The following is a 23,184-nucleotide window of genomic DNA, read 5'->3' as shown; positions in this document are numbered from 1 at the left end:
TTGCACACACCCCAGTATGATGCAGAACATCTGAAACTACAGTCATATCTGTCAAATGTTTGTTGTCTAAAATGCGTCGCCACATATAAAGGAACAATAACGTAGACGTTAACAGATAGCTGTGTCAATAATTCCCGTGTTAGTTTTCTAAAAACATACAGACTTCCATTACCTTGCATAAACATAAATGCTACAAACTATAACCAAACTAACATAATCATAAAATGGCAAAGGAAGCTTTCTTAATTGTGCACATTGCCAATAATGGTAACCACATTAACACGAGTCTGTTAAATACATATCGATTAAAAACACTAACGTTACATCGTGGTAACATACTTGTCACAGGTGTAACTTTACACTGATCTATTAAAAGGTAGTCAATATGCTACTTGCTAGACTGGAGATTCGTTGGTATAACAGAAGCATGCGTTTGGCGCCCCAACCACGTGGCTTATTCAGCACTTTACCGGCTCTTTAACCGGCGACAAACACAAGAATTGAACAGACAGCTAACGTTAGCGCTGTAATGTGACTAGCAATAACGTTAATAGAAACTGCTGTCACACTCACTAACGGATACATGTTTATACATAGGTGAGAATTTTGTCCATGTTTGTTTGTTTTCTGCCCAGGGGGAGAGAAATCCGACACATCAGCAAAGCCCCCTCCCCTACTTTGAGACAACACCACCCCAGGGTAGCAAGCATACCGCAGTAATGATCAGGAAACAATACCCTAACATAAAAAATGTTAAGCAATGATAATAGGCCAATTACTTTAGTCCACATCTTCCTAAGTAGGCTACTGTATTACAATCCACAGCTGTAAACAGACGAGTAATAATCGTCATCAGCTATGCTAAGGAACTCACCATGAGCTTTATCAGATAACCTTAACTGAAGCTACCGATGTGTATTGCGCTAATTGTTTACTACGTAATCACTTTCACTGAATACACATCATGTTTTCTTTTAGCAGGCAGACCCTATCTGCAATTAAATAATGCATAGAAGAGAAGCAAACATATTTAACTCAGCTGATAGTCTATATTCTAAATACATCCAAATGAATAAATGTTAGCTACCGTTATACATACCAAGAGTTGACAATTTGTTATACCATGCTGATCTATCCACAGAAGTTAGGGAAGACAACTTTTTCTGATGAAGCAGAAAAACTCGACCCCAACAAGTGTCCCGGTCAAAGTAACTGAGGGTGAAAGATACTTGTGGAGTCTATGTAGATTGTTAAAAGTCTCAGCTCAGGGGCACTTCATGCCTTGTGAGAAAAAAAATATATCCGCTAAAAAAAGAGCGATTTAAATAGAAAAAGTTCATGCACTTTTCTCCAGGTCGTGTTAGTCCACAGTCCTCTTAGAGTTAAACGATGAAGAGGAGGAAGAAAGGAGAAGAAAACGTTTTAAGTGATCAGTAAATTGCGGAGTGGAGTTCAATGGGTGCACTGGAAGGAGGGGGTTAAATATTTGGGGCATTACGTCATCACCAAAAACTATACGTCATGTATGATGATAGTTTGGCTTTCTCTTGAAAAGATGTTTTGGTTAGGCTAGATTCCAGATGCAATGTTTAAACACTCCAATATTGTAATCGATTAAGATATTTATAACTAGTTAAACTTATAAGAACTTCAAGCCTATACATTGTTTGACAGCAGTGCTACACCAACTCATTTAGTTGACATGTTCATAGGGAAATGCTTATGTGAAATTACATGATCATACAATCTCTAATAAGACAAGGATCACAGACTCGCTCTGGGTAGGGGAATGGTTGTTCCCTTAATCTCAATTCTGACATACTTTCTAGAAGTACTTCAACATTCTGATTAAGGACTGAATTCACACACTTCATTTCATGTTTTTTCAGGACAATGTTGCAGTAGGCAGAGTTGCACAGATAACTCAACCAATCTGTATCAGTATCATCCTATAAACCAAACCTGCTGGCATAAGGCAGTGACAGTCATTTCATTTCATGTTCTTTATTACATTTGTGTAAATATAAATACCACTATACATGTAAATACCACAGTAGTAGTGAAAGAAAGAGAGGATGGGAACACTGCATCAGTTTTCAGTCTTTTATTTCATAGCACTGTAAAACCATCTGTATTCATTTGACAAAATAAAAGGGACAAAAAAACACCTCATAAACACAAAACACAAAAGGTACAGCATTAATGTAGGCATCCTGCCACTGATTTGGAAGCAGGCACCCTTCAGTGCATTGCTACACAGAGTCAGATGGACAAACAGTTCACTGGCAATGAAATAAAGGTCCTCTGAAAGTCAGTATGAATAAATATAACGCACATTACTGTTCTCCACCTGTCCACATTGAGAGGCGGACGGAGGCAGTGAAATGGAGATGTCTCTTGCACTCAACCCTAAACTGCATTGTATAGTGATGACTATAACTGGAATGTACATTGAATATTGTAGTCCTGTTAGTCGGACTATGGATGGATTTAAAAACAAATTTGTTGTGTATGACAAAATCAATCAAGGTCATTAACAACAATGCTAATTAAATTAATCTAAACTGCTTTCAGGTGACATGGTTCAGAATAATTCCAAGGTCTGTAAATCCTTATATGGACCTTCTGAATAACTGTATAATATGATAATGTAGTGAGAAAATACCCAAACCCACCCCTCCACCCAAAGAAAAAGGATATCATTCGAAAGGCTGATAAGTGGCAGCAGTGAAAATCAAATCAAGCAAGATGAGAATAAAACCAGATGCAATTATGCTGATGTAATGCAAATGAAAGAAACAAGACGCCTTGGATTGAAATGATCATTCAGGGGCAAAACACAACTAGCAGGGATGGGAGGAGACCCAACCTCACTAGAGATCATAATGAAACAAAAGGTTGTTCTCGAGAGAGAAGATTCGTTAATAAACGTTTCGTTTTTCTCTGTGACAGATTTCAGATGGAACTCCTAGAAACGGGTACGGATTAAGAAACAGGTAAAGGGAACCCAATTTCAGGCTTTGACCACCGAAACTCCAGACCCTGTTGCGCTGAGAGGGGAGAGCCTGCTGTTTCGTGTTGCTGATCATCGCAAATTCCCCCGACTGCTTTCCCATATGCTCTTATACATTTTGTCAGCGTGACATCAGAGTCTGGAGTTCGCATTAGAAATCCTGAGGTGCATTTTGCACGAGGAACGTACTCATTCCAATCCCCTTTTGTTTTGTTTCACTGCCTGTCTACCTCCCGCAAACCCTTATCCCTATCAAGGAAGTGGCCTGGAAATGTATCGGGATCTATGTCCGGACCTGGAATTTGCCAGCTTTGGTCATGTACTTGATGCCTTTGAACGGTTTGTACTTTTCTCCATACATGTCCAATCGATTAACCTTCAGTCCTTTGAAGAAAAAAAAGGAAAAACAAACATTTTACAATACAGCTGAAAGAACAGCAATGTTCTGCTAATTATATTGCATCTTGTCAAATGCTCTATAATACAAGTAATCTGTTCAGCATTCTTTAAATAAATATTTAGTTATATTTAATATACTAAATATGTAACATTATTGCGATGGATAAACATCTTAGGCATCATGTTGATGAAGTGGGAAAAGTGAGAATGAGCGCCACTGTGTGGTTAAAAGGTGGAGTTGCAACCAGGGCTCCAGTGTGTCATGTGACCTACAGTGTGACATCTTGAGTGTAGATATACAGTACATCACTGTGGGATAATGACCATGCCGTGCTGGTGGATTAACTGTCAGTGTGGTGCTACCTGATATGGCCAGCTGCTGGATCTTGAACTGGATGTTGAAGGTGGGGTTCTCTTCTGGTTTAGAGGCACCAGTTTGCATGCTCATGGAACCCTTTAGACTGGGAAGCTTCTGGGGGTTGATCTTACCAACATCCCACGATAAGAGCTGGAGAAAACAAAAGCCATGCCAGTACAAATATTACAATATGTACAAATATTGGACCCGTGTCATTTTCACAAACTATTCCATAAATGTAATACAATATTTCTATAAGAACAGACAATGAAATAACACAGTATTGCAAGTGATAACAATGCCGAAACATTATCACTAGACAAGTTGAAAAACAGTTACACGGTTATGTTTCATTCTACAAAAACACCAAATTACATGAAAAGAAAAAAATTGAACTTTAAGAATCTAAATGTGAAGTTTGGGAAGTTGGGAAGTTTACGTTCCCAATGCCCGACAGTTCCCGAATCCGTTCCCCATGTGAAGTTCATTAATCAGTTCATGACATTTCCACGCTTGTGAGACACCTCAGAAAGAGAGATGTACCTTGGTGACTGGGTCGAAGGTGTAAGTGCCCTGCGAGGCGTTGAGGTTGGCGTTGAGGACGCCCCGTGGCAGCTGGCTGCTCACCAGCACGGACTCCACGGCCTTGCCCATGGTCTGCTTGGGCCCCAGCGTCAGCTCGAAGCGGCCCTGGGAGCTGTTCTCCCTGAAGGTGATGTTGTGCTTCACGTACACTGGGATCGCCACCAGGCTGCAGGAGGAAGATGCCGGAACACACATGCAAAAATGAATGAGTTACTGAATAACTGAGTCATGGAGTTAAGTGTTAAAACTCAAATGAGGTAACGAGGGTTGTGTTGCTTTTTTCAATGACAACACCACGGTTCATCTCTTTTGATCCTGACCGATGACGGGAGTCCCTGTGGTTGTCATCAGAGACCAAAGACCAAACCCCCACACTCAAGGAGGGCAATGACAATCCAAGTAGTTTCGATATCTATCAGAAATGTCTTGAGTCACAGAGGCTTTACAGCTCTGTCTGTGCAATGTGAAGAAAGTTTTTAGGTTTCCATGAGTGAGAAGGTAAATCATGGAACAGTGTTGCTACACGTGGCATATGACATGACCTATGACATCACAGGGGAAACTCCTGCCACCGCAAAAACTTTGAAAAGTCATTTTACTTACCGTAACAACACTGTGTGTGTGTGTGTGTGTGTATGGAAGGGAGAGTGAGTGTGATCAGAGACTAAACGCAAGGCTTACTTCTGCGAGCTGACATGGTACGAGAGCAGCCGGAAGTTTCCATCTGGAGGAATGAAAGAGAGAATTCGCTCGGCCTCCCAGCGCTTAAACCGCACACACGGATGGAAACTGACATCATCCAGCAGACGGGGGTTCTGAGAAGAAGCAGGGAGAGTACAGCTGGTAGTGAATACCACTGCATCCATTTTCAGGAATACCAAGTTTCTCAGAATACATTTTCAACTTGAATATATCAGCGACACTAGGAAGGGAGTTATATAATGCATGAAAACATCAACAGTTATAGGGAGAATTTTGGTAATCTTTAACCTGGGCCCTATTTAAGGTCATTTTCTACAATTATTGAGGTAAACAGACACAGGTCAATCTCTGTACGGATCCTGTCCATTTTGTCAGAGACTTATAATAACATTATGAGCCTTTCAGTAGCAAAAACTAGTGGTTTACTTTGTCGCAAGTTTTTGCCCCATAGGATTATATCGTATAGCCATTTTGCACTTGCTGGTTATAGTGTTCCAACTCAACACTGGACCAAGAGCCCAGGTAAAAACACAAAATACCTGAGCTCTCTGTTAAAAACGAATCATCAGAAAAAGAAGAAAACATTATCACTTATGATGTATTACAGCAAGGAGGTGCCACTTTATGTAATGGAAATATAAAAAATATAAAAATATCCAGGTTTAGAATCAACAACATGGATTTTTGTCTGATCAATTCTGTAATGGTTATAGTTTGATCAATCCTATCAATGTGTATACCTCATTCTGGCAGTTGTGTTATAACTGCAAACTGGTGAGGGAGTTCAATGTACAGTACAAAAGGGTGTACAGTTTTTATCTGAAATGAAACATTTCTGTGCAACCCTAAGATATACAGTTTTTTATATCTACACTTGACTTGAGCTGAGGTAACCATACTTTACATTCTTTCCCACACCCACAAAAATATTTTTCTTTATTTTGTTTTCAAACCATCTTTCCTATACCCACCATGAGTGTGAATATGTGCCCCACTTCACACTCTGGTCAAACAAACAAAGAAAAAGTCCACGGAAATGATGAATGTGTACATGTTATCTTATTCTAATTAAATTGTGTCTATAATCCTGTCTCACCCTCCCAAAAGATAAAGACAGCCCAGAGGACCAAGATCTCACCATAAATGAGAGAGTGAGGTCAGGCATGCCTGTCAGCTTCACACAGGCATCAATCACTCCCTGGATCTCTGCAGTAATAGTGGAACCTATGTAACATGCAAGGAAAAATGTGGGATATTCCATTAACAGAACAGCCATCACAACAGTGTAATGTAACTTGTGAAATAAAATAACGTACCTGCAATAACATGGCACAAAAACACCCTACCTGACTTGTCAATGATAGCATCAATCTCTTCCACCACATCAAAATATGCCTCATTGTTAGTGTATTTCACTCCTGTGCGACGCCAAGGTACAACAGAGAGCTGGCCGGTTGGAAGCTGCTCCCCTACATTAGTGCTTCCTGTTGATAAAAAGGACATGATTAGCTGTAATACATAACTCCATAACATGAGACATCAGTCTATGAAATCCTTACTTGTGTGGACTAAGCAGAATTATTTGCTTTCAACAGGGCTTGGGTGTTCAAGCTGAAAAGATATAGTCATATTTAAGATCTTCATCAGCTGAGTACCTCTTTGAGTGCTGCACCAACAGCAGTTACTATTACTGCTATCGATGCCTTGCTGTTGTTAACTTTGCAACTTTATGCAAGTCAGCATTACAGTTAAATGCCATTATTAAATACGCAAACAAAACAACTTGCTAACTTACTGCAAAGCAAAATACCCCACAGCACTATATTTGTTCATTAAGGATAACTATGAACAAACCTGTGATAGTGTTGACCACTGTGCGAAGGATGGTGGGAGGCTTGATCAGTTCTTTGAGGATGTTGGACTCGGTGGCCAGAGGGAAACCGTTGTCAAGCATCTCCTCCAGCAGCTCGTACACAACAACTACATTGTCTTTAATGGCAGCTTCACTACAAACTCCAAAATAGTCCTGAAAGAAAGTGGATAGAGAGAGACAGACACAGAGAGTAAGGCAAGGCTACAAGGATACATACGACACTGATATGGAGGAAATGCATGCACGGGTGCAAAAGAACAAATGCCACAATACACACACCTGGAATGTGTCCACCACTCGGTGAAGGAACTCGATGACAAAGAGCGGAGGCACCTCTGTCTGAATGACAGCTACAAAGAATATCTTGTGTCTGAGCACATTGATGAGGTAGTGGTGAGGGGTCGGAATGACCGGGGGAACGTTCTCGGGCTCAGTGGCGCGTTCCTGAGCCTCGAAGAAGTAATCACACACGGAACGGCTCACAACACTCTTCCAGTGTTTCTCCAGGAAGATGTCCCCCGAAGAGTTCACCAGGAATAGGCTGTGGATCATCTTGACTCTGCTTAGAAGAACAAGCGTGTGTGGAATGAACTCTGATCGTAATTACACAATGTATTAACATCTAACAAACTATTTAGAAATGTTATAAACGCATACACGGTCCTGCCAATACTAGCACACTGCACTGTAATGCAGAAAGTGGCCGTTTTGAAGCACCAACGCTGGGTGGAAAGAGGATAGCTGATATGGGCTCATTTAATATTCTTAAACTGGTGACGATCAAGTTACCATAGAGGGTCAGATTAGAACCGTTGATCACAGAACAGGGCCTAAAAGACACCAAACGAGTAGGCTAGCCCGTCTATCTTATGATATCGGTAGCGCATCCTGATTCTGCATCCCTACATATTTGCATCCGTGTTTTTTCCTCTATCACAGGACTGTCTTGTGACAACGAGCTCCGTCATGCAGCGAGAAAAGATACCAAGCTACTTCCTACTTAACATTTCCTAAAATATCAACCCTTATCCTGCCCATGTATGCGCTACGAAAGCTGTTAGAAAATATACTCACCGTTTTGGTTTTCCTATCTGAAATTTCCGTTTATATCTTGTACTAATAGATGAAAGATGAAATAATGTTGCTAAGCCAGTCTTCCCCGTTATTCGTCCCGCCTGTTGTGAGCGACTGACGTAAGGCTGGACCAACCAGAGAACACAGATAACAGGAATGCCCGCCCAACTAAAATAGTTATTGGCTCCCACTGCGGAAGTGAGAGAATATGTGTACTTAATAATCATTGGACACTGACCAATAAACGTCATATGTGCATGGCTTTTGATTGGCTTAAGAACGTAGGCCTACTTAGGTCTGACATTTTGTATCAAGGCAAAGAAACATGTCAATGAACCCTAGACATGTTTATATCCAGTGACTACCTCGTGCAGGTACAATTAAAGAATATACGTTTTGTTAACTAAGAAAGTGTCAGATGTGCTTCTCACCCTGAACATTATGAAAATACATAGTGTACGCTAGGTTAGATTTTAGATCCACTGAGCAGTAAATATGAGACTAAATAAGCCTCCCCAGGTAATGGCTTTTCCGCATTTACCGAACAATTTTATCTATATTTCTGAGGCAATATTAGTATTTTGTTTCTAATTATTAGTTGATCTTTTGAAAAGGCCATATATAACTAGGCCTAGTGTATACATTATTTATCAGGATAAGTGCTCAACAAATACAGTCACACCTGAAATGGCTCAACATAATTTATTTTTGTTTCATGTTAAAATGTACAGAGTTCTTTGAAAGTACTTGCTAAAAAGAAAAAAAAAACCGAATAAATGGAAATACATACAGGGACGAAACAGAGAGGAGAGGAAGTCGGACGCAATCGACCCTCTATGAGCGCCAGGCCCTCCTCGCTCCGTCTATCGTGCTCTCTCTTAGATTACAACTCACCATGTACAATTACAAAGGATACAAAAAGGGGAAGCAATATAAACAGACAGAAATATACTGAGCTCATTTTTACATGCCTCGTAGATGTAAGGAAGTCGTCCTATACACACACGAAAAGTCCAAAACAAAAAGAAAAAAGAACGCTAAGTGACCTTTAGATATTTATTTTTTCCTTTTGTTTTAAAATAGCATTAATATACTACACAAAGATAGAAAACTCTAAAGATGAGATGGAATGGAGAGGTTAAAGGCATCTTAAAGTCACTAAAAGTGAGTTGTATTTTTTTAGTTTTGAATTTCTTAATAATATTACCCCAAGAGTCAAGCTAAAAAATATGTATTGTTTTTCCTGAAACAGAAGTGAAAAAAATGACAGTACCAATATCAATGTCAGAATTTTTCTTTTTTATATTATAGAAAAAACATTGTTCTCTACAATACGTTTCTAAAGTCAAAAAGAGTCAGCTCGTGTCATAAAAGAAAGCTGCCCAGTCTGATAAAATTCAGAAAATTAAAACAAAACAAAAACAATACACACAAATAATATATGAAACATCAGATTTGTAAGAAAAAAAATCCTCAATTGACATTGAATACTGGAACATGAAGGGTACTCTCCCCCTCGTCCCGAAACAGGAGATGACCCCCAGACAACATGCACACCAACAAACATCCTGGTGTGTGTGTGTGTATGTGTGTGTTGATGTGCCTAATGGGCACATGTTGAGTTATTGTCCATCTCCCCTCACGGTAAATGGTGTGAACCCCTCTAGGCATATGGTGGGCAACCGTATTGCCAGATGTGTGTTACTGGTACACCGGTGTAGCCTGTTCTTCATGGCCCTGTTAGTCAAAGAGTGAAGACACATATTGTTGCAGTCTCAAACAGGTTTATTCTCTGTAAAGCAGTAACCGTTCCATCATGGGATGTCCAACTCCTTGTCTTCATGTTTGGAAGATGGTGTACTGCAGGGGGGGTGTGGAGACCCCATTTCAGCAAGGCCAAGCTCTCTGCTCTTGTGCATGGAGTGTGTTGGAAAAAGTGTGTGAGCGTTGCAGGTCTCAAGTCTGCCACTGAGGGGAGACTGTGCTGTGAACTAGGAAGTACCAGAATATTTACATCTTATTTCTTCTTCTTTTTTTTTCTTCTCCACAGGCAATTCTGCTGTCCAGTCTAAACGTAACCAATAACGCTACTTGTTCATATAAAAAAAAAAGATGGACATAAGACTACAATACAGTGGCAGATGCGTCCTCATTGGGGCCTGCTCCACCTGCTGGGACCTGACGCAACACCATCCTACAGCGGGAAGACAAGGATTCCAAACGCGGTGAACGGCCCACTAGACTTTCCACTAGAGTCCCCACCCACATACCCAACCCGCCCCCCACCCCATTCCCTCCTCCGATTCAAACACAGAAGTGCTTCCACCATGGGTCACAAAGTGGCAATAGAGATGTGTGCATGTGTGTTTGTACTCGAGTGCGTGGATGTGTTAGAGCAGATGGGTGCCACCTTGAGCCACGCACACACCCACACACTCACCTGAACTAAGTAAAAAAAATAATACATACAAAGCATGAGGTTGGACTGAACACAAGAAAGTCAATGGTCGTCAAAAGAGACAAAAACAAGATAAATGTATTAAAAATTATAAACCAATAGAAAAGAACAAAAACAAAATGTCCATCTAACTTCCACCACTTGTCTTTTTCCCATTCTGAAGGTAAGGCTTCCTATGTCAATGAAATGATTGTGTGAATGGTCAGATTAACATATTTGAAAACCACTTAAGTCTTTTTCTCCTTTTTTTTTTTCTTCCCCCATCTAGCTCAGTGAAGTCCTCACATCCCACATGGGAAAGTTCTTCCTTTCTTCCTCTCCTCCACTTTCTCCTTGGGATGGAGGGGGCAGCGCGCCTCAGGGTTAAGTGTGTGGTGAGCAGAAGAGGCTCAGTGCCCTGGAGTCCCTGTGAGTCATCGGTCCCCACTGAAGGTCCATTTACACAGCATCTAACCAATCCCACCAGCCGTCTCCCCCAACACAGCCAGCGCAGGGTCACAGACGTGTCTGCAGAAAGGATTGGGGAGGGGACAAAAAACAAAAAAACAGAACAAAAAAAGACTGACAACATACAAAATAAAGGGGAAATAAACAAACAAACAAACAAACAAACACAGTCCCTTTTGTTTGATTCCCCTCCCTGTGTCTGCTTCGTCCGTTACTGCTGCTGCTGTCTTCTGCTGTGTGCAGAGCTCCCCATCTCCTACGTTCACTCAGTCTGGCTTTGGAGGATAGGCGAAACATACGAGACAGTAGAGAGATGCCTGGTCCTGAGCAGAGGAGAGGGGTGATGTGGGCTAATGTCTCATTTACCCCCCGCTGCTCATCTGCTCATGTAGGGCGACTGTTTGGGGACACCGGCATAGCTGTGATGGGTGGGGCCCGTGTACATCATGTTACCATGGTGATTGGGCTGCATAGGCTGCTGCGGGTAGGCCTGGCCACCCATCATGCCCATCTGCATCTGCATGGGGTACTGTGCCGGCTGGTTCATGTATGGGGGGTTGCCATGGTAGCCGCTGTTCATCATGGGCTGGGCCATGCGGTAGCCGGCCGACATGGCGGCATTGAGTGGGTTCATGTTCATGGAGTTGTAGGCGCCCGGTGTGGGCATGAGGTTGGGCATCATGCTGCGTTGCACGGTCAGGGGCCGCGGCGAGCCCTGCATGGTCACGGGCCCCGAGCTGCGGCTATAGAGCTGCTGCTGGTGCGGGGAGCCGGCGGGAAGCTGCGAGGCCTTGGAGCGGATGGAAATGTGGCTCTTTACAGAGGCCATCTGGCCCTGCAGCCGTTGCGTGTGGGGCGGGGGAGCCAGGCTGATGTTGGCCCCGGCCATGTTACACTGGAGCAGCGATGAGCCCAGGTTCATGGAGCCCGAGCTCAGGTTGGGCGGCGCTGTCATGGTGGCTTGGGCCTGGTGAGAGGTGGAGGTAAGGCCGGCAAGGCCCGAGTTAGACAGGGACACGCTGGGCGCGTAGGAGGTGACGGCCGCCGAGTGCGAGTAAGGCATGGCGTGCGGGTCCATGATGGTGTTGGTGAGCTGCTGCAGCTTGGCCAAGCTGAAGGTGGCCGAGGGCTGCCCGTAACCGCCCGCGCCAAAGTCCTGGCCCATGTAGAGGCTGCGGCCTCCGCCACCACCGCCTGCGCTCTCAGGAATCTCCATGATCATGGGCGTGGAGGCAAAACCGTTTCCCATGCTGCACTGGGAAAGCAGCTGCTGCTGCTGCTGTTGCGGAGTGGGTGGGGGAGCTGAGGGCGGGGGCTGGGGTTGGGTGTTTGGTGGGTTTGGTGCCTGCTGTTGCTGTTGTTGCTGTTGTTGCTGCTGCTGCTGCTGCTGCTGCTGCTGCTGCTGCTGTTGCGGCACCTTTTTCTGGGGTTGCTGGTTGGTGCTGGGCGGCCTCTCGATGACACAGCTCTGCGGGGACTTGATCCCACAGCTGGGCGTGTTGGCTGATGGGGGTGGAGGCGGAGGCGGTGGCTGAGGTACCCCTCCAGCGCCGCTGTTAGGTGCACTGCTGCTGTTGGGCCCTGGGCCAGCCTGCTGGATGAGGCTGCAGCTACCCATGCCCAGCTGGGAGCCTACAGGGGCAGTGGTGGAGGTCAGGCCTGGAGACCTGGAGACAAACGAGCAGCTGCTAGCCTGTGAGGATGAGGAGGATGGGGTGGCTGAGCTGGAGGACGTCGACGAGGAAGATGAAGCTGCCGACGAAGAGGCGGCTGCCACAGCGGCGGCGGCAGAGAGGCCACCCCCGTTGCCGCTTCCGTTGCCACCGCCCATCGTCGAGTCGTAGCTGCTGGGGTTGTCATAGTTCTCGGTGGTGCTTTCAATGCTGCCTAAGTCACTGAAGCCACTGTCCACCACTTGCTGGGAGTGGTCCGACACTGAAGGCACGTCCATCATGGGCGACGTCTCCATGTTCTGCAGCGACGGGGCAGACAGGGTGCCGGGGTGCTCAGGGGTGATCTGGGTGTAGCCACTGCCTCCCCCTGTGCCTCCTCCTGCTCCAGCCGGGGCCCCGGGCGCTCCCCCCTGCGGCCCTGACTCCAGAGGGCCAGGGGTCATGCTGGGGCTGTTGACGGAGCGCACCGACTGGCCAGGCAGCGGGGGCATGGGCAGCGGGCTGCTGTGCTGGGAGGAGGGAGCGGTGGCTGGGGCAGCCGCGGTGCTGCAGTCCTCCACCAGGCCCAGTGGGTCATCCTCGGGCTCACCGTGGCCATAGTCCTGCAGCGTGCGGCAGGCGGCTAGCGTCTCCTCGCAGTCCTGGTAGGAGGCGGCGGGGGCAGCGGCAGTCGTATGTGGCTCAGCCTCCTCGTCCTGGGCCTCGCCCTGCGTGAGCGACTGCACAGCCTGCACGGTCTCCAGGTCCAGCTCGCTGCTGTGCTGCGGGTGATGCGTGTGGTGGTGGTGGCCATGGCTCAGCTCGTCCTTGTAGTCGGCATGTGGGTGTAGGTGGGGGAGGGTATGGGGGTGCGGGTGTTCGGCCTGAAGCATCAGCACCGCCTTGTCCTCAGCGTGCAGTGGCTGTAGCTCAATCGGCTCGTCCGGGACGGAGATGGCCGTCACCGTCTCTACTGCGGCGGCAGTGGCAGCAGAGGACTCCTCCTGCTCGCGCCGCCTGCGGTCTTCCTGCGCATCAGACGGTCGGCTTTTTATCTCCTGCTCCTCATCGGCCTCTTCCTCCTCCTCCTCCTCCTCTTCCTCCTCTTGCTCCTGCTCCTCCTGCTTGCTCACATACTCCTTGTCCCCCACGCTCCCCTGTATGCCTAAAAAAGTTTCTCCGCTCTGAGGTTCGTCTTTCACCGGCGGCGACCGCGCAGGCGATGCCGGCTCCTCATCTTCCTCCTCTTCATCGTCTTCCTCGGAGTCTGGCTCTTTTCGCCTCTTGCTGCTGCTGCCACTGTCGCTCTTCTCCTCCAGGTGGCCGTCCCCCTCATCGTCTGCATCATGGTCGTCGCTACGGCGACTCCCCGAGCCAGGGGTTACGGCAGGCCTCCGCTCACAGTCTTCGTCCTCCCGCTCCTCCTCTTCGTCACCGCCCCCCATGTCCACGTCGGGTCGTGTCGGGGCTATCCGAGAGTTGGTGGAGGACACAGGTAACATGTTGCGCGAGGGCGGTCGGACGGGCTTGTCCTGACCCCAGCCCCTATCCTCATCGTCTTCCTCATCTTCCTCCTCCTCGGGCTCAGAGATGGGGGGCTTGGGTGGTGGTGGCGGGGGCAGGCGAGCAGCGGGGTTCTTGGGCGGCCGGCCCCTCCTCCTGGGCTTGGGCGGCTCAACAGGCTTGAAGTCGTCATCGTCGGACTCCTTGCACTTGTCATGCCCCAGATCGGAGGTCAGGCTCCGCCGCCTGACGTCGAGCTGCTGTGGTGGCTGCTGCTGCTGGGGCTGTCCCAGCATGCTCCTCTCCAGCTCTAACCGGTCTGCCTCCTCTCGAGCTCGCTGCTCGTACCAGCTGCGGGGCTTCCTGCCCGGCTTCATCTTGATCTTGGGTGGCGGGGGGTCCCCAGACTGGGCGGAGAGAGCTGCGTCTGCGGCTTGCTGGTTGCCACTGCCGGGCTTCCTTCCGGGCCGTTTCTTCCAGTGTAACGGCTTGCGGCTCTTGCCCTTGGGCCAGCCTTTCTTCTTCTTCACAGGAACATCGGGGGTCGGGGGAGGCGGCTCTCCCCTGTCAGTTGGGTCAGACGACTCTGGCTTCCTCAGGCCAGGCACAGGCTTCAGCACAGGAGTGGGATCTGACGCAAAGTAGAAGAACAACACTTAAATACTGTAGTGGACAGAATGTGTCCCTATATTCAGATTTCTTCTCTGAAGTATTCAGTCTGCATCATCGAAATGCAGGTGGTCAACCAATAATGACTCACAGAGGCAGAATTGTGATTGTGACAAGGTATAAGCAATAATAGCAGAGAGTATCTGTGAATTACATTTTCAAAGTTATTACCATAGGTAACCACAACAGTTTGAAACCACTACAGAATTCAAATAGCAACATAATGGTTCCTTTTGTGGGAAGGTTCCAGACTCACCATCCTCCTCTGACTCATCAGAAAGGTGCGGTCGGCTCCTCTTGGGCACAGGGTCGCCGTGATTGAGGGCCGAACGGGCAGCCGGGTAACGGCGCAGCGGCGTCTCCTCCTCGAGGCGGGGCATTGGTCGCTCAGTGTCCGAGTCCACAAACGGCTCGTCAAGGACCTCTGTCGTCTCCGAAATGGTCTCCGTCACCACGCTACTTTGTGGATGGCTCTGCTGCCGCATCCTTCGTTTCCTCAAAGGCTTCTGGGGAAAAAAAATGACGTGCCATTAGTAAAGGATAACGTCATGTTTACTTAACCCAGTATTTCTGCACCTGAGTACCAGTTCTATTGAAGCCATTACTGTCGCATTACTGTCACCAAAGGCATGAGACCAATTCCAAAACTATACAGTTTTATTTATTTTATGCTATTACTGATAAATAGGATTTTTTGCACTCTATCAATCAAATACATTGCACACTAATGCTGATCCAAGTTGTGATGCCCTTAATGGGCTTACATTAACACATGAAAGAAAGAGGCGTTGCAACAATCAAAACCAACCACATGATTCAGGTTGGTGCTGTAGAAGTATGCATCATACTCAACCACACAAAAACTACAGCAGTCTAACTAACGTTTATGATGATGATGTGAAGTCACCGTGGACATATTTGCATGCACACCCTGAAGCACAAAGCAGTGACAGGCCAAAACATCTCACCTTGCACTTGAGGCCAAGAGTGGGTTTCGTAAGGATTGGAGGCGAACAGGCTTGCATCTCATCATCATCATCATCGTCCTCCTCATCGTCCTCATCATCCTCGCTGCTCTCGCTGAAGCGAGGCCTGTGCACTGGCGGCAGCTCACATGGCCTGGGTGCCGGGGGCAGTAGCGACAAGGCCTCTCCAGGGCCCTCGAGTATCCTGGGCTTGGGACCGCGCTTCTTCCGTGGGGGACGCCCCCTGCTGCGGGGAGGCGGCGCCTGCGGAAGTCGGGGGAGCTCCACCGGCCGGCTCATCCCCGAGTTAGCATCTCCCAACTGACCGAAGAGTCCCATGGGCAAGCTGGAGGAGGCCCCCGGGGCTTTCTGGCTCTTGGTCCTGTCGTCATGGTAGTTGTCTTCTTCAGGCCGGTGCTTCCTGGGCCTGCCTGGCCGGCCTGGCCGGTCCTTCAACTTCCCCCAGGGCCAGTTCTTGGGGGGTCGGCCACGGCCCCGGCGCTCCCCGTTGGCGGGGGCAGGGGGTCGGACCGGGCTGGGAGGAGTGCGGCGGACCGGGGAGGAAGCTGGAGGGCTCGGCCTGCTGGGGAAGGATAAGGGGAAGCACTTCCTCTCTTCTTCTTCTTCCTCCTCCTCCTCCTCTTCCTCTTCCTCCCGGTCTGCTCGCCTGTGCCAAGAGAGTGGGGAGGTCTTGTGGATCGGCTTGATCTGTAGGGTGACAATAACAAAACAAAACAAAAAAATATATATATATGTTATAAATGGAGCTACAAGCAGCAATGATGGGGCCAAGAATAAATACATTTGGCCGACATGATCGGTTGTCATGTCCTGTCCTTGAGACATCACCAGACACAAAAAAACACTTTTATGAGGCCAACACATAATCTTTGCTTATTGCAGCACCCCCAAGGAGTAAAATGGTGCAATTTGTTTTAAGACAACCTAAGGAAGAGACCCTGAGGGCATCTACCAAGTTTGGTGTCAATACATAAAACAGTTGCTGAGATATGACCTTGCTTCCTGTTTCGCGACTTGCCACAGATTCCAATTGACTGTAACCGACAACCGCTTTTGCAAATTGAAAAGCCAACAAATAACTTTAGTGAGAATCTGTGCCAATTTGGTTAGTATAAAAAAAACTAACATGTTCATAATATCCAATATAGTGTTGAATACAGTTTGATCCAAGGAATCCAACAGTACCTTTTTTTGAAAATGACGTACATAAACGCACCTCCAGCTCTGTCCCACTGGGGGTACTAGAGCACCTGGGGCTCGAGGCACGTGGTGGAAAGAATCAGGGGACTGTCCCAAATTTCTAAACTTGTTACGATATGGTTCTAGGGGCTACCATGGACACCTTAGCCAGAAGATGATGAATAAGAAAAAAGTAGAAACCTGCTTAGCCCCGAATAAGTACATCTCACTAAGCCCACTGGTCAATTCAACTTTGTTATCCAACTACTCTCGCACAAATTAATTTGCCCACCATATACTTTATGTCTCACAGTTTATACATTTTCCCTTTATTTTACCTCTCGATTTTTCAAATATTTTTTAATTTCCTAAATGCTTTCACCATTTTACTTAGACTGGGCTAAATAAATTATGTCACTTAATTCACAGAGTTTTATATTCCCTACTGAGCCCATTCCTTTAGTCTTATGTAAAAGATGGACCTTTCCTTTGTCTAGGAGTAAAAATGGTTTCACCTCTTTGCCATTCTCTTCCTCTCCATCCTCTGCCTCTTCTTCCTCGTCATCCTCTCCCTCCCCCTCGGACACCACGATGCTGCTCACAACGACTGGGGTCCAGCGCAGAGAGTCGGGGTCTACCTCCAGCTGCCGAGGCCTGGCCTGCAGACGGCTCATGTGTATCGAGATCAGCTTCTCCCGACGCACCAGCACCAACCTGCAGAGGACACACACACACACACACACACGCAGAGATCAGTCGTTCCATCTACATAACCACTGATGTTACAACAATTGAACGTGCAAAGTTTCTCTTGCTGCAGCCGAGCTGTCTTGTGGACACTTCAAAAGAGCTTTTGAAATACAAACCATCACTAGTGTCATGAGAAGAACCATAAGAAGTTGGAAGTTGGAAAACTTGAGTGTGATTGGCCATGCAGCTATGCACGTCAGTGTCAAAAGCAAAGCAAAATTGCTTTCTGAATGTGAATGGACCTGTGTGTGTGTGTGTGTGTGTGTGTGTGTGTGTGTGTGTGTGTGTGTGTGTGTGTGTGTGTGTGTGTGTGTGTGTGTGTGTGTGTATAGTACACCATTCTTTGGAGAGCATCAAAGCACTGAGGTCATACTGTGCGGCAGCAGTGATGTCCTCTGTGTGTCTACGTTTGAGTATGTGTGTGCATAGGTGTGTGAAAGTCACACTGGTCTGTGTGTGTGTGTGTGTGTGTGTGTGTGTGTGTGTGTGTGTGTATTAGAACTGTTGTGAGTCTCCCTGCACGTTCATATGAGAGTAACCGTGACGGCATGCATGTCTCACCGGCTTCCGCGTTGCTCCAGCATGTTGAGGTGGAGGAGGGTGGAAGTGATGTCCTGCGGGCAAATGCCCGTGATCTTGCTGAGGTGGCGGATGGTGAGCTGCTGGTCGCTGAGCTCGTGCAGGCACTCCACCACCACGCTGCGCCAGTAGGCCATGTAGGACAGTCGACCCAGGTCCGACAGAGGCTTTTCAGGTGAGCCCGGCTGGCCCTCGCGCTTCGACAGCAGGTAGCCTGGCGGAAAGGGCACAAAGTTAGCAACAAGCTTCAGGCATTCAGCACTGACATTTCCCAGGGAACTTACATTGGCTTTTGCACCCACTTTGCTGTAGTAAGCAACACTGGTAGAATGCCTCATTTGAATGGCTATTTTAGTGTTTTAACTGTTAGGTTTGGGTGCTGTATTTGTATATTTTAGCTTATATTACTACACAGCCTGGGATTGTGAATGTGTTCAAATTTCACTTGCCCCAGTAAAAAACATTTTCCCTTGAAGGCGCAATAATTGAGTAGAACAGAATCTGTCACTGAAGTGTCTCTGTAAAAACTGGATGACCACAACAACCAACCAGAGAAAACAAACAATGCCTTGAAAACGGAGTGGGTAGTAGGTCCTTACTGAAGTCGATGAGAAAGCGGCCATAGCCCTTGCGCTGGTATTGTGGAAGAATCATGATGCAGGACACATTATACTTCTGCTGACAGTGCTTCTCCTGCGAGACAGACACGGAGAGACAGAAAAACAAAATCAGGTTAATTGCATTGCATGCCTGACGGTGGAATAAATATAATGTGTGCATGTGTTGGCGTGTGTAGGCATCTCTCGTACCTTGGAGAAGTATCCCACGAGGTGGCAGCCTTTGCTGTCGTTCTGCGTGAGCACGTAGAAGAGGAAGGGTTCCACATCGTAGTACAGCGTCTTGTGGTCCAGGAAGAGCTTGGCCAGTAAGCAAAGGTTCTGACAGTATATCGTGCTGACATTGCCGTCCACCTGTGGAACACACACACACACACACACACACACACACACACACACACACACACACACACACACACACACACACACACACACACACACACACACACACACACACACACACACACACACACACACACACACACACACACACACACACACACAACGCAATGATCACTCACTGCGAGAGCAACAATAGAACCTGTCCAGACCCACACATTGCCCCGCGCGTGTTGCATAACCACTTCTGGAAAATGACCTTGGCTCCATCCCATCTCCCAGGCCAGGCTAGTCAATGCTCTGTTCTTTGCTTCTCTACTGGTATGGATTCCTGGCTGTGTGGATAATGATTCTGCATGAATCAACTCCATATCTCATGGGCAGGCCTTCTACAGGCAGCTTAGGAAAATAAGGGAACCAATTACGGGGCGATTAGATTATGGCAGCTGACCCGGTTTTTCCTGGCGTAGGTGTGGGACTTTCAATTCCTGAGAGTGCGCAGGCGCCCGGTGGGGTTCTTAAGAAGCAGGGAGCACCATGCTGTCACTGTCACAGGCGGTGATCTCTGATCTTGAAATACAGAACTGCTTCACGGGAGGAGGGGGAATGAAAAGAGACAGAGAGAGAGAGAGAGAGACAGAGAGAGACAGAGAGAGAGACAGAGAAAGAGAGAGAGAGCTGGCACAGTGCCAATCATGCTCGCTATGTTCTGCTCCAACTGATTCGGGCTTTACTGAAGGAAGAGCGGCGTGCCAAAGTGTGTGTATGCGCACACGTGTGCATATGTGTGTGTGTCTGCAGGTAGTGGTGAAAGCAAAGCAGACATTAGACCTCACACAGGCGCCTGTGAACCTTCCGCCCACGCACGTCTCGTGACACTCTGGTCCCTACCGTACAGTCAGAAGACAGGGAACCGGTTTGACGTGAAGCCAACATTCCAACAACAAAACATGACTCTAATCTGTATTACAACAAATTAAGATCACTGATTACACAAATCAAATTAAGGCGACTGATTATTCTGCGTCACAGTTCCTAGAGTGCACGCTTTCCAACATTTCCAGATGTCAACCTAGCGTGTTCCTGGAGTGTCAGAGACCCATTAACCCAGAACTCTTGACAGTCTGTGCATTTGGCAAACAGCTGGCGGGGGGCTTGTGGGAGGATGAGAAGCACACATCACCCCACAAAACAGGAAGTGGAGGAAGTGACGGTGTGTGTGGGTGGGGGCCCGGTCCCTGTGTGGCATGTGTGGCGGGGCCCCCAGGCCTCCCCTGCTTCCTCACCTCAAACACAGAGACGTCATCCTTCCGGTAGATCTCATTGGCTGGGGGGTGGAACCAGCCACACTTGCGCATGTGCTGGTACAGGATGCTGCGGCTCTTCATGTAGCGCAGGCAAAACTCACACAAGTACAGCTTGGGCAGTCTGAAATGGAAAATGGATAAATGGTGTTAAATACGGATAAACTGCAATAAATGCGATAAACTGGATCAATAGCAACAAATACTGTAAAAAGCGATAGAGTAGATAAATGGAAATAAAATACATAAATAGTGTTAAATGGTGAGAAAATAGCATTTTTAATTATTAGGAGGAAAACAGAGACAGAATCCAAGACAGGATTTAACAAAAAGGTCAGATGAAGTTACTCGTCCCTCTGTGACATAATGCAAGCTCTCTGCACACAAATGGGAAGGCCAGGGCCCATAGCAACTAGTGTGAGCGCGGTAGTTACCTGCTGAACTCCTGTGGGTAGGGAGACGAGTACCACGTCTGGATCTCGTACTTCCCAAATTCGATGACAGACGGGCAGCGCATGTGCGGATCAGGGGGTCCCGTCACCCCAACTTTCTGCACAGACACAAGAAGACGGAGGAGGAGGAGGAGGAGGAGGAGGGTGGGGGAAGAGGAAGAGGAGATATCAGGCTGAGCGCAGGTTTGCCACGGGGGATTAAGAAAACCAAGTGCGGAGCAGACAGACAGATTACAGCACAGGGATTACACCCTCCACACCTCCCCCTCCCCTCTCGCCTGCCAGGACCCCAAACTCTGCCAAAGCACACTGGGACTTGGCAGGCACGCTGCAGGGTGTACACTTGTGTCACACACACCCACACTCCCACACACACACGCACACGCACACACCTTTGCCACAGCTCCTGGGCTGCTGCTGAGGAGATTATTATTAGCTCGCTGTGCTGTTTGGGGTAAACTGCAGGCAGCTGCCACTCAGAGCTGACTGCCTGCCTCACTGCCTCTGCTGCTATGCAATGGTGACCACATGCTTCCTGTAGCAGCCAAGCCAGGAGGCCCCTCAACCCTGCCCCCACTTTTACACACACAGACACACACGGCATCAGTTAACACATACCAAAGAAGAACATTTCAGAAAAAGTGCTTACTTCACACAAGCATACGCCACACCTTTGGCATGCTGTAGCACATCTCCATTAAAAAGCAGAAGTAACCACTGAAACTAAACCCTAACCACCAAGCCATAATCAACCCAGATAACTCAACATGAGACCATTCAAATGTTTAATTGGGCATCGCATTCACTGAGGAAACCTCTGGACGTATGTCCAAGTACATTGCATGGATGCCATCATTAAACGAGCAGTTGCTCTCCCGTCGCCATGAAATAAATCTCCGTCATGGCCACATAGTGATGAGCTCCCTCTGCAGCGAGAGGTCAGACCTCCACAACCCATCATCCCAGCCCCACGGGGCCAATCTCCTCACAGGGGCAGTGAGTATCTAAAGACACATCCCTCCACCACTACGGTAGTCATTTGCCTTAGCGGGAGGTCCAAACACTCTGACAAACACCTACTATTGTGAGTGCATCACAGTGGGAGATTTGCCCAAAAGTACTATATTTAGTGGCACAGGCCGGTGTGCTAGATTTCAAAGCACTTGCGAAAGTTAACTAAAAGTAGGAGACTGGTTACAGGCTGTTAAAGGACTGATTTCCACTCCACCTGTATCAGAGTCTAGACCTTCAACCAAACATTTTCCACCGCTAAAGTGAACTGTAAGTCTAACAGGGAAAATAGCAGAAATGGGGTGCAAGCTAAAGCGTTTCCTGAAGCGCTCCTTTCTCCATACCTGTAGTGCCACTAGCTGAATGTGTCTGAAGAGCTCAACATCTTTCTCAGTCAGGTTCTCGTGCCCTGGCGGTTTATCCTCTTCCTCATGCCAGTCATCGCCATCCTGATTGTCTGTGAGATGGACAACAATTGGGACAAACAGTCACTTACTGTGCAGACCAAGGTCAAAACCTCCCATACATATATATCATAATCTCAAAAGACTATAAAGTATAAAGCATTGTTTCTTTTACAGCATTGTTCCACATGCTTGGGATGAAGGATTAATCTTGGCCTGTTCACCAGACTGACTTTAAAGGCGGTCGCACTACCTGAGCGGTCATCGTCGCCTTTGCGGCAGCTCTTCTTGCGGATGCGGCACTGCGAGTAGTCCACCATCTCTGAGCGCGCCTTGCGCCCATCTGGCGAGGGTGTGAAGAACTTGCTGAGCGCGTCGATCAGGCCCTTGGTCTTCTTGTTGAAGTGCAGGCTGCCGGGCTCCATGTCGTCATGACGCATGGGGAAAAGCAGCTGGTCGTCGCCCGGGTAGCCCTCGCACGAGGAGCTGGACGAGGAGTGTGGCGACGAGGAGCCCTGCGACCGCCGGTCAGCTGCCGAAGGCCGCCCCCGCCCCCGCCGACGGCCCCGACCACCTCCGCTCCCGCGAAGCTTCTTAAAGGGCCGTTTAGACCTAGACATATATACACACACAATCATGATGGGTGAGGGGTGCTGGCTGTAAAATTAACATTTGCATACAGAGACAGTTGTGTGGGGGGGGGGGTTCAGAAAAGCAAATATGGGCCTCTGAAGTCAAACAAGTCCAAGACCAATCTCAAATCAAGACTCATAATTTATAATACTTATTTATTCCAATGGATGCTTATATCAACAACTCATAACTTAGGA

At 47.5% G+C, this 23,184-nt stretch overlaps 3 protein-coding genes across 5 annotated transcripts in view; all 3 read right to left on the bottom strand.

Moving 5' to 3' along the window:
- Positions 1 to 1,471, bottom strand: part of tet3 (tet methylcytosine dioxygenase 3) — a 47,056-nt gene extending 45,585 nt beyond the window's left edge. The window contains exon 1 of the mRNA XM_031570409.2: positions 1,100 to 1,471. The gene's annotated coding sequence lies outside the window, so the exon portion shown is untranslated. The remainder of the gene's footprint in view (positions 1 to 1,099) is intronic.
- Positions 1,472 to 2,089: 618 nt separating this feature from the next.
- Positions 2,090 to 19,929, bottom strand: ap3m2 (adaptor related protein complex 3 subunit mu 2). Of its 2 annotated transcripts, XM_042708237.1 has the most exons (11): positions 19,923 to 19,929; positions 16,514 to 16,518; positions 8,005 to 8,114; positions 7,210 to 7,489; positions 6,912 to 7,083; positions 6,404 to 6,541; positions 6,196 to 6,281; positions 5,037 to 5,170; positions 4,314 to 4,521; positions 3,776 to 3,920; positions 2,090 to 3,397 (listed from the first exon to the last, which is right to left on the bottom strand). In XM_042708237.1, the coding sequence occupies exons 4-11, from the start codon at positions 7,480 to 7,482 to the stop codon at positions 3,297 to 3,299; spliced, it is 1,257 nt and encodes a 418-aa protein (XP_042564171.1). In that variant the 5' UTR covers positions 7,483 to 7,489; positions 8,005 to 8,114; positions 16,514 to 16,518; positions 19,923 to 19,929; the 3' UTR covers positions 2,090 to 3,296. The 2 variants fall into 2 exon arrangements, with proteins under 2 accessions (XP_042564171.1, XP_012671359.1); XM_012815905.2 differs by lacking the exons at positions 16,514 to 16,518; positions 19,923 to 19,929 and having other exon boundaries at positions 8,005 to 8,132.
- Positions 8,693 to 23,184, bottom strand: part of kat6a (K(lysine) acetyltransferase 6A) — a 28,409-nt gene continuing 13,917 nt past the window's right edge. The window contains exons 7-17 of one of the 2 annotated variants that reach the window (XM_031570407.2): positions 22,608 to 22,966; positions 22,295 to 22,407; positions 20,922 to 21,037; positions 20,470 to 20,611; positions 19,037 to 19,198; positions 18,827 to 18,920; positions 18,210 to 18,441; positions 17,414 to 17,612; positions 15,702 to 16,406; positions 14,990 to 15,236; positions 8,693 to 14,695 (exon numbers count right to left, since the gene is read on the bottom strand). In XM_031570407.2, the coding sequence (XP_031426267.1) occupies positions 11,286 to 14,695; positions 14,990 to 15,236; positions 15,702 to 16,406; positions 17,414 to 17,612; positions 18,210 to 18,441; positions 18,827 to 18,920; positions 19,037 to 19,198; positions 20,470 to 20,611; positions 20,922 to 21,037; positions 22,295 to 22,407; positions 22,608 to 22,966 (5,779 nt within the window). In that variant the 3' untranslated portion in view covers positions 8,693 to 11,285. Of the gene's footprint in view, positions 14,696 to 14,989; positions 15,240 to 15,701; positions 16,407 to 17,413; positions 17,613 to 18,209; positions 18,442 to 18,826; positions 18,921 to 19,036; positions 19,199 to 20,469; positions 20,612 to 20,921; positions 21,038 to 22,294; positions 22,408 to 22,607; positions 22,967 to 23,184 lie in introns of both variants that reach the window. The other variant, XM_012815906.3, reaches the window with a different exon arrangement.

This window comes from Clupea harengus, chromosome 7 (assembly GCF_900700415.2).
Source record: "Clupea harengus chromosome 7, Ch_v2.0.2, whole genome shotgun sequence".
In the NCBI taxonomy this organism is placed as follows: Eukaryota; Metazoa; Chordata; class Actinopteri; order Clupeiformes; family Clupeidae; genus Clupea; species Clupea harengus.
This window is presented reverse-complemented; position numbering and strand designations above follow the sequence as displayed.